This window comes from Sinohyriopsis cumingii, chromosome 5 (genome assembly GCF_028554795.1).
Source record: "Sinohyriopsis cumingii isolate HCF-2022 chromosome 5, ASM2855479v2, whole genome shotgun sequence".
NCBI classification, from domain to species: Eukaryota; Metazoa; Mollusca; class Bivalvia; order Unionida; family Unionidae; genus Sinohyriopsis; species Sinohyriopsis cumingii.
In genome coordinates this window covers 80,036,598-80,048,372 of record NC_142965.1, presented here as the reverse complement: position 1 = coordinate 80,048,372, position 11,775 = coordinate 80,036,598, and the positions used below count along the sequence as shown (strand labels likewise).

General features: G+C 34.2%; 1 protein-coding gene across 1 annotated transcript in view; it reads left to right on the top strand.

The window, feature by feature from the left end:
* The first annotated feature begins 622 nt into the window (after positions 1-622).
* Positions 623-11,775, top strand: part of LOC149799574 (nitrilase and fragile histidine triad fusion protein NitFhit-like) — a 28,570-nt gene continuing 17,417 nt past the window's right edge. The window contains exons 1-5 of the mRNA XM_089958912.1: positions 623-775; positions 7,334-7,681; positions 8,765-8,920; positions 9,820-10,023; positions 11,112-11,222. Of these exons, the coding sequence (XP_089815038.1) occupies positions 7,412-7,681; positions 8,765-8,920; positions 9,820-10,023; positions 11,112-11,222 (741 nt within the window). The 5' untranslated portion in view covers positions 623-775; positions 7,334-7,411. The remainder of the gene's footprint in view (positions 776-7,333; positions 7,682-8,764; positions 8,921-9,819; positions 10,024-11,111; positions 11,223-11,775) is intronic.

Here is an 11,775-nt window from a genome sequence, read left to right as displayed (position 1 = left end):
TATTTGTCATAAAGGATTATGTCTTTTAACCATAGATATTTATTACCAAAGACAAAAGAGGACAGTACCAGGGTTGAAGAGCTCTGTGATTACTGTCTTACAATACGTAACGTGGGTTGTTGAAAACTTGAATTTATTAATTTTTTTAAAAAGTTTTTTTAATAACGTATATGTTCCTTTAATGATGACAGTAAATTTACAACAGAGCAACGTTCTATATAATGACCTGCGTATGTACATACAATACACAGGACACCTGCAGGTATATATGGAATCGGTTCATAATTAATACTTCCAATTCAGTACCCACGAATGTAGTTCTAGTCTATTTTTAGAACATTTTTTCCTCTCTCATTTGGTGGTGATAGAAGAGGTATATTTACGCATGTTTGGTAGGAATTTAAAGGTAATTGTTTATTCTTGATAATATGAGCTCAGGGTGTTGTTGTCTGTGTGTATTTCGGCGACAGTGCACAGTGAGTAATACGGCCTTGGTGATGATCCGGAGGTGAAATCTGTGGTCTGTTTACATCCTTGTATGATTTGCATTGATTGTCACAAAGAAATATCAGTACTGAGAAACAAATGTAGAGAACATATAGTAAAATTAATTGTGTTCTTAATCCACATGGGACGGTAAAACATACTTGTGGGCGATTATGATTTACAAGCGTCTGAGTGATGTGCAATGCCATTCGGATCATCTTGGCAATTTCTGCGAGTCAAAAATTGACCTCCAAGTTGCGAGTATGACACAGATAAAGCAGTAACTTGTGTAAGAGAGAAAGCTCTTGAATAATTGCAAAAAAGGTTTAATTTTAGCTAATGTTTACGGTACTGAACACATGCTATTGCCATGAGTATCAATATGCCCATACCACTCTCCACATGGACACGTATAGTTGACATTTTACCTATAACGTACATGTATACCGGAGGTAGAGAACGATGGTACCGGGTCTTAAAGTTTGCAATCGGCGAATAAGTAAATAAAAACACTGACCTTCAAGATATTATACATGTCTGTTTGTTATTGTGTTATTTTTTGTTTGGTCTATACTAAAATGAATTTATTTTTTCGTTTAAATCAGATGACTGCAGGAAACGATGGATAAACCGACGCCATGCAGATATAGATTTAAGGTTATGCAAGGGGAATTGTATAGTCTAATCTCGCAGTAATACCGAAATATATTTACGATGTCATATATTTGTCCTTATGTTGGGAAGTTGATGTATACGTTGCACAAAGTATAAGTCAACTTGAAAAATGGATGCCACTCGCATGTCACTCTAGTTCTGCATGTAAGACTTCGACACTTATAATTTTATATTTGTTTTTGGGGTCACGAAAACAAAAATAACATGTACTATGTCTTACATTGTATGACTAATGGCACTCATTCTGCCATTTGTGCCATCCAACAGAAATTCGTCAGAGAGAATTAAAGAAATTCATGTGTAACCACCAGTGACAGGGGTAGTAGTGCCAGCATTGTCACTGAGAATGGATCACTAACATGAATGAGCATGGAAGTACATGTCAATCTCAGGCTGCTTAAAGAATTTCTGGTGTTCTAGTGAAAAGTAATAAATTGTGTACAACAAATTTTTTAAGTCAACACCTGTAAGTTGCAAAAGCCACCAGAAATCAACAACCATCAATACTTCACATTTTGACTTTTATTTGCTACTATAGATTTGATGTCATGGTTCTTGACAAATATGGTAATCATATGATCTAACCCTTGCATAACATCATTGGCCGTTTTCAGACAACATACTGGTTATGCGATTTGTTACAATTATGCTGTTTCATTTAACAGCCTTGCAACATTATTTTGGGATGATGATTCTTTTAAATGATGTCAGTGATTGCAGTTTTAAAAAGATATAATTTCCACTTGATGACATGGGATATGGCCATTATTTGGAAATGGTGATATTCATAGGTGTATTTTTAAAATATTGTGCTCTTCAGCAATCCCAATATTTTTCCAAAATCAACTGGTGATGCAGAACTATAACTTTGGTCATGTAGTGTATATAAAGATACATATAAGTACACGATTGGTGGCACTATGCAGAAACTTAAAGAAAACATAGAATATCGTGATACCATAGAATCTGTGATATGATATGAAACTACAATACTCTATAATAGTATCATTCATAGATAGATAAGTTTCTAAGAAACATTATGAGCCCCTGTGTATACACGTACACTATATATACAATAATAAAATGAATAGTATATAGGTAAATTATCAGCAACTATATGAGCCTTTATGGCACTTTCCATCATGCCTTCCAATTCAGTCCATCAAATGCTGGTTAATTCTAACCATGACTGATTTGGACCAGATTATGGGCTGATTGGGATCTAATGCCAGGCTGATCTGGACCATGGAAAAATATTACATAGTAAAGAAAAACTGAGGAACACACGAACCCGTTCTTATTCCTGCTTTGTAAACACAAAACATGATAGCTATGCTCAAATTATATTGAAACATTTGGTTCCTATGGGTGCCGGTAATCCCTATTTTTTTGGATATATTGTGACCAGTGTTATTTATAAATTTTCTGTCATACCAGTAGCACATTATAGATGGAGGAACCCAAAGGCTTATTCCTAAAAGTAGCACAGATTCATAAAAACGTTCACAAAAACAGATTCACAATTTCCAAAATTTTATAATCGACAGTCGTTTTTGTAAGCACTTGTACAGTTCACATAAAAATAAACATTTTTTAACACATTATAACAAAAGAAAATAAATGATATTCAGATGATTCCAAATGTAAATGAAAAATGCAAACTAAACATTTTCTGTGTATCACCAATTGTCCTCGAAGGTAAATTAGAGTTTGCTTCATTTTGGTTTATTTCTCATTATAAGTATAATTCAGGAGAATCCAACTTAAAACCTGTTATAATGTTCATTTTTGCACTTAAAAGCATTATTGTCCCAAAAAACTGTTTACTTAATTAAAATTGGCAAAAAATACTTCACAACACCAGCTGAGAAAAGTCACAAGGATGACTGTGTTAAAAGCTTTCTAGGTAGCAACCATTAAAATTGCTAAAGAAGCAGCCCAAAAGGTTTTGGCTCTTACAGAAACCTATTTTGCAACTGGAAAGTTGTGACACAGCACTGTTTGTTGATTTTGGCCTGAAGCCAGACTGACTTTTTTGCTTGCCACCAACAGCAGGTGCAGTAAGCAGCCATTTTAGCAATGTGTCTAACTTCCAGTTTGGAAGACATAAATGACCACTTAATTTAAATGTAATTTCAGATATGGTGCTTCAGTTAAAATGTGGACAGTTTTCTTAAAAAGCTTTAAAATGTTGGTTTATCCAATAATGAATGTGTTAAGTGTGTATTTTGCAGTCTAATAGGTTCAAGTGCAACTTGGATACTTCATCTTTACTTTAATAATTCAATTTCCTTTAATAACCTCAGAATACATGCTAAAATCATATTAAAGTCAGTTGTGCACAATTTGGGGTTTTCACTTGCTTAAATAATCATAATTTCATGCAGTTAGCTACCATGTGAGCACAAACTATGGTGCGTATTGGAAACCAGGTGTAATGTCGCTTTTGGAAAAGTTGTTTAAGGTTAGTTCTCCCCTGCTTGAGCATAACTATTTAAGGTGGATATTCAGTTGCAAAGTTACATAAGACGGTTCTTAGATGAAGATCTACTGGTCGTTCCATTGTTAATTGAAACTATTCTTAGACTCATCGAAACCAGAAGGTAATAGATATAAGCTAACCAAAAAGTTAACCAAAATAGCTTTTAAATATTTAAAAATGAAAATGTAAGGTTCAAAGGATTCACTGAATATAGACATTCTTTTGAATTAAATTACATTTGACTGCTTCATTGTCTGTTTCTTTCTCATAAAAATTGTATAAAGCATACATTTTATATACATCTAGTAAGAGCAGTAATTTACACAGTCCAGTATATACATAAATGAAAAAATACTCTTACATTTTCGTTTGATTTGTATATAGAACTATGCCATTATCTCGCATAAGTTATGGGGTTTGGTTCCTTCAGTGCAGGTTTTAACTGCTCAGTGTACCATGGAAATACAAGATAAAACAATATTTCGCATGGTCCAGTTTGGCCTGTATTATAACTCGGACCAGCCCATACTGTGTTCTGAATAAGCTTGTTCAGAATCAGTCATGTTCTGAATCAACCAGTACCCTCATCCATCATGATTATCAATGATGACATCATCAGAGAGGTATATGTGTACCTGTAGTTGTGTATGGTGTGTATGTTTGCCTGTCTGTTTGTCTGAATGCCATCCTGTTATCTCACAGGGCCTTGAACTAGTGAGGTGGAGTGATCTCCACCCAAACATTATCATGCTTTTAATGTGTTAGACTTGTGTTCATTTACACCCGATTATTTTGGGATGATTTTCTTTTAAATGATGTCAGAACTGTTATTTTTTTTGTCTTCATGTACTTCAGTAGAACCTACATGCGGAGTTTGTCTTATTGTACCAAATACTAAAACATCAATCTTATGATAATGAAGGCAGGATTTTCATGAAAAAAGAAATATTATATGGTATCTTCTTGGTCGTTCCTGATACATGTATCATGATTTTGTTACAAAATTCAAGTCACTATACTTAATTAATCTATGTGACCATATTGAAATCCTTTGCAGAAAATGCCATCAGTACCACATATACATTGTGAAACACTGTTGTAGTATATTGTATGGTAAGATGGTCAGTACTTCAAGATAAGGTCCCAAAATGTTTGCATGTGTGTGTGTGTTTTCTTTTATAACGTTGCTTTAAAATTTTATTACTCATACTGTTGTCTGCAGTGTGACAGTTTATAGTGATGTCTACACTGGGGCATCAAGCTGCAGACATGTAACATCATGTCCCACCCAGTCACATTATCCTGACACCAAGCCAACCGGTCCTAACACTAACCTCTTGAAGCTGAGCACCAAGCTAGGTAGTCTTTGTACCATTTTTATGAGGCTTTGGTATGACCTGGCCAGGGTTCAAACCTGCAAACTCCTGCATATGAGACATACGTTTTAACCACTAGGCCACTGGAGCGGTTGTGACTGCATGAAGGAGAAAGGCTGAGTATTGATCTCACCCAGATTAAAATTGTCTTTTAAATATATATTTCCTTCCACTATTCAGCATTTATCACACAACATTTGCATAGATTTGTAAGGTGAATTTGCTTGTTTTGTTCAAAGTCATATAGACAAGAAAGGTAAGAGAAAGAATCTCAACCATTCTTTCAAGTCCTTCTAAAAAAGATGGCTTTCATAAAGAATAGAACAACCATTTGTGCACTAATAAATGGCCTATATTTGCAACCCACCACTTAATCTCTGACCCATATGTGTAGTGGACATGATGGAGTGCAAAAAGTTGACAGTGGCAAGCTGATATGTACTCCATAGAAATCATTGATCAAGTCATTGCAGGAAAGCAATCCTTTGTAAGTGTGCCAAACTTAGACAGCATAAGGTATTGGCCTGGTAGATGTGCATAATAGTTTTAGGATTTTGCTTCATCCCTTAGAGTGGGGCTTGGGGTTTGAGTGGTTTCCCAACATATTACAGTGCATATACTTCATATATATGGAAAGATGTAGCACATGTGCAGCTGATAATGGCTCCTGGCTCTAGCTTGGCCTTAAACTCTCCATATTAAAACAATCAGTTTACAGCTGTTGTGTCATTATCGGATCAGTAGTCACTCAGCATGTATCATTGCATTGCTGGAACAATTCTGGTTTCCAGTAGACTGGTTTGTGAAAATTCTGTTTAGAAGATGTAAAAATATTTTTTTTTTCAATTTTGTTTTCTTCAGATCTTATTTTCAGTAGTGGTAGATTTCAGACAATTAAATGGTAAATGTACTAGATGGTCATTAAAGTGGTATTTTTGTCCTTCAGGATAGTACAATCAAGGGTGCATTTAATATGGTCACTGTGGCAGCTATCCAGAAAATAATGTCACTGCTCGTGAAAAAAAAAATAGGGTTTACACAGGAAGACTTTTTATGATGTCTGATAAATGAAAATGGTGCCTATTTAAATATCAGTGTTATAATGACAGCAATTTTGAAAATGTTATCAATATTCCTTATAAATGGAAAGTCATATAGACTTGGTTTACATGAGGTTTCATATGATGTCTAGTTAGTCCTAAATTTTGGGGCCCGGAGTGGCAGAGTGGTCTAAAGCGCTCTCCATTATGGATCAGTGCCATCTCACCTCTGTCTGTGTGGGTTCGAGTCTCGAATTCGGCCAATGTGGGTATGTGAGAAAGCTTGCCTGTAGCTTCTCGTGGGTCATTGGTTCCTGGGTTCTTCACCATTAATACTGGCTGCCATGAATAGCCTATCATGTGCTGGAAAATGGTATTAAACCACACAACAACAACAACAAAATAGTCCTAAATTAAAATGGTGCCAGTCTGACCTCCAGTATGGCCACCATGGCAGCAATTTTGAAAATCTTGTTAAGCTACTTATTATGAATGGATGGCCATGAAGGTGGTCATATTGATATGAAGTTTTCACCAAAAGACTAATCTTGTGATGTCTTGTTGGTTCTAAATGAAATTATATAAATCAAGTCACACAAATAAACATTTAAGAGGGATCTTATTAACCAAGTAAAACCATTTAATTTTCCCTTTTTCTGTCTTATTCTTTTTATCAACTCTCTTTCATTCTCTCTCTCTCTCTCTTTCTCTCTCTCTCTCTCTCTCTCTCATATCCTATTACAAATTTAGACAAGATATAAAGTACAAAAGAAAATGGATTTATCATGGATTCCTGGCTTTTCATTTTAGCCAGTTGGGGGTCAGTCCCATCACAGGACTCTTGTTTCTTAATGCTTTTTTATTCACATTACATCAAATGTACTAATACTCTACTTATCTAAGGTTTTTCCAAGAATGCTGTGTCATGAAAAAAGCTATATAAGAAAACAATAGAGCATTTAATAAAGTGAAAGCACATTCAGATCTAATTAGGCAAGAAGAAAGTGAGATTAAGTGAAAGCATATAATTCTAATAGCTGTTATTACACAAAATTTGAACAATTGGATGGTATCCCATGACCATACCAACATTATAAGAGGGTCAGCAGTAAAATGAGGGGCTTTATAGTGAATGCAACTTATGGCAGATTGAGTTCTATGTTGGTAGCATTTGAGTACATGCCATACATTTTAAATACAACTTTTATCATGGTACAGTAGTATTTTAGTTTCAAGAATCAAAAGTACAGATGTACTCTTCTTTGCTTTTGCAGTCCTTTGTCTTCATTGTGAAAATTTGGATGCTTTCACTTGAAAACTGACCTCAAGTTAACTGGTTCCAAACAGAACTTATGTCCTACTGGATTCGACTTGTGGCACAGACCCATTTCACATTCCAGTCACAGATATGCTCAGGTAGTTGTCATGTTATTCAGAATTTCCGGGTAAGTTGCAGAACGCTTAAAAGTATGATGGAGGGAAAGACAGACTCTGCTGGCAGCCGTAACACTACATCATGGCCGATGATTGGAATCTGCCAGCTCACCTGTACAGAAGATAAAGAGCACAATTTTCACACCTGCGAAAGTTTAATTAGAAAGGCAAGAACTAAAGGAGCACAGGTATTATGTACTTGTAAACTCTTGTATCAAAAGTCAATGCATGTGCTGAAAAGTAAAGACTGCTTGAATGATTGTTCTTATTTCATCAGTCAGAATTTCTGAAAGTTTATTTAGGCCTTGAGTCCAAGTATATTCAAAAGTGTTCAAAACTCTACTGATAGTTATATGTAAAATTGTGAGAAGCATATATTAAATATATTATTTGCATTGATATGTGTATGACTGATTTGATACAGACAGGTTATTGATAAGGGGTCACATGCCGTCTGTTTATTTGTTAAGTGTCATTTATGTACAAGCTACTACTGAAGCATTTGAAGCTCAAGGGAAGCAACCATGGTATCATCTTGGTCAAATTGTAACCATGGTATCATCTTGGTCAAATTGTAACCATGGTATCATCTTGGTCAAATTGTAACCATGGTACCATCTTGGTCAAATTGTAAAATTAAAACATACATTATGTTATTCTGAACAATGAAATGCTTTGACCTAAATTTCAAAACTATGTATATTATACATCTTGTCAAATATCATTTTCTGTAGACATTTTTTTAATATGAGAATAAAAGTGGAGATTTGCTGAAAACAATCAGTACCTGATGTAATCTGGATATCAAGGTGCAGACTGTTAGTTGCCATCTGTTTACTAGGTGCTTGAATAATAATAGGCCAGTACTGACGTTGAACTATAGCATCAGAACATCTGTAAATGGATGTTGATTGCCTGTCTATTGTTCAAAAATATGACTGAGTCTTGTTTTGATTCATCTTACCCTTTTGAAATTTGGAGTCTTATAATATTCATAAAATTCAGTGGAATATCAGCTGTAATTGCTAGTTAGGGAAAAGCCATTCTGCAATAATTATGACTACTTTTTATACTTTTGATTTCTCGATAAGAAACGAAAACACTAATTGATCATTGGCTGAACTCTTATTAGCATATTTGTATTTTAACTTAAAGACTGAACTAAAACATTTTGAAGTCCATTAATTTTGTTATCCTCATTAATGGTTGCAAAAGTATTATATCTTTTAATTTGGTAAATATGGTTTTGCTTGACCTTTTTTCTTTTATAGATGGTTTTCCTTCCAGAAGCATGTGACTTCATCGGCCAGTCTAAATCTGACAGTGTTGCCATGGCAGAGCCCTTAGATGGCAGCACTATCAGCAGATACAAAAGTTTGGCAAAAGAACTAGGAGTCTGGTTGTCTTTAGGAGGTTTTCATCAGAAGGTTGTGAAACATGTCTCAATGAGTTGACAGCACTCTATAATGTCTGTTTTCATAGCAATGGTTGCCCCTTATTATACTGCTGCCCATGTTATAACATGTTATATATAGGAATCCCATGATAATTGTTAAGTTTTGTTTTATTATTGCTATTTAATTTGTTTGGCAATTTAGTTTTGGCTAATGTAAATTAATTATATTGTAGTTTTATATGATTAATTTATTTGTTGCATTGAACTTATAAAGGGAACATATATGTCATGTTCACTACAGTTATACACTTGCTTGTGCACAGACTGATACTTTGAAAAAGTATTGAAATAATTTGCTGGTCAGTTTTTTAACTTGGGCAGATTCAGTTACCTTCATGTGTATCAGATTTAGACTTGAAAATGTCAAACTTAGAATAGGTACAATGAGGTAAGCAGAGGAACTGGTGTGTAACAATATATGGAAGCAACATTTAATCGAACATTCTTGCAAACTGATGCCATTGAAATATAATGCAATGTTATCTAATTTCAAATCGTGTAGTATTTCCTACAATAAATTCTTATTACTCAATGACTATATTTATTACATCATTCTGAATATCATCACATTGTGGAAGCATAGATTCTAATTTATTGATAATTAGTTTAATAGGGGTATACTTGGAACAATGATATCACTACTTTATGACTGAAATGAAATCATATAATATATGTGTATATATATATATATATATATATATATATATATATATATATATATATATAATGTAAGAGAGAGAGTGAATGCAAAGAGACTGAAGTTCAGAGAGATAGAAGTATTAAATATGTTAAGAAGTTTCATCAAGTGATTGGAGAGTTTCTGTTAGTATTGTAGTGAGTTGGAAATATTTCATATTGTCATTTTCATAGGTGTCTGATGAGACCAACAGAGTTTTTAACACACATGTAATCATTGATGCTGATGGTGGTATCCAGGCAACATACAACAAGACCCACCTATTTGACCTTGACATCAAGGGCAAGGTTCGGTTGTGTGAAAGTGACTATACAATACAAGGAAGAGAAATCTGTCCACCTGTTCAGACTCCAGTGGGCAAAATAGGGCTTGCAACTGTAAGTTAGCATTGTGGAAAAAACTACTGTCTCAAAAACATACAGTAAAATTTGTATTGCCAATTTAGTCTCAAGCCATTTTGGTAGATGTAATAAGTCAGATGTGGTAAAGAACTGAGCGTTACATTTGTGTGTGTGCCTAAGTTACCTCACTTATTGGCCTCTTTCTGTTAGATATGCAAAATTGATGCATCTTCATTTCATTGGGAATTCAGACATTATTGTGGCTTTGAGGTATTTGTTTTTATAGATTGTCTTAAATCAGACAGCAATGAATTGACATGTTTTTTGTTTACTTTTTTTAACATTTGTCTTATTTTTTTAACAACAAAAAAGTCCAAAGAATTACTTGCTTGCTTGTTACACATAAAGCTTAGGGATGTAGAATAGGCCCAGTGTGTCCTTTGGCATGTTTGCAGTAATGTTTCCAGAGTTGAAAGTAAAAGAATAATAGAATGCTCTTCCTTTTGTATTGATTATGTTTGTCGTTTTCTTTGTAGTGGTGTTTCTTAAATTGCTCAAAATATGTATTACTTGCAATGTATTGTTCATTATTGATCTTAGTATAGGGGTAAAGAATCACAAGGCTAAAATAAATAGAACATTGCTGAGAAATGAGTGTCCAATCAAAGACCTCTGAGACTTCTTTTGCATGGAATGTTTTCTTTTATTCTCACAGGCCTGGACACAGTTCAAAAGGTAATAGAATGTCACTTAAGCATGTTGTCATTGGTATTAAATTGAAAATGTTTGTGATTACTGGAACACGAAAAGTACATTTGATGTTTATGATATTGACGGCACTAATATTGTTGTCAACTGTTTGTTAAGGTTTTAGTGGAAGTTTTTCATTTTCTGTATTTTTTCAGATTTCAGCAGAGAATGTTTAATTTCTGGAGTTTGGCAAAATCTGTTTAGTAAATATAGTGAAGGACGGTTATTAAATTTGAAAGTAAAATGTGTTTTTATGGACTTCTGCTTGTTTGCATACAATTACAATTTCCACCATTCCAGTACCCATGCCAAAATTAGCTCATATATTGGGCTTATTGAAATTTAAAAATTAACAAAATGTTTTCTTATAACAGTGTTATGACCTGCGGTTCCCAGAGATGTCCCTAGGACTGACTGCCCAGGGGGCAGAGATTCTGACTTACCCTTCAGCTTTCACTGTCACCACAGGCATGGCCCACTGGGAGGTAGGTTTCTTCCAAGACATTTATCTCATGAAGAATATGAAACAGTGAATTTTGCCTTGGCAGATCACTTCATTTATATTTGAATTGATATATATTTAATATGTAAAGGACATTTGTTCACAAGAGATGCATTCTGGTATTTCCTTGATCGTCTGTCATTGAGAGATTTTACTTGCTCTCTATTTGAAATTCTTTTAAAATTTTTTTTTTCTTTCTTACTCTTTTGATGTTCAGTTTATAAATTGAGTTGAATAACATCAGGTTTCAGATGTAGTTGAAATATTGGGATGATTTTATTTTAGTTAGGATAATGTGTAGTCCAGCATTTTTGGTTACTTGCTCCTACCTAAAATTGTCTTTTTAGCTTATGTTGAATTATTCTTGACCACACTCTAACTTTGGCATGTCAGAACGTCTTATTTATCAATCAGTAAAGGAAAGATCAATCAGGAAGAGCAGGTCATTGAATCAGATTATGTTGCATAGCTGCCAACTGTCCTGTTTTTTTCCGTATTTGTCCCGTATTTTGGACCTGAATACGGGTGGACTTTTT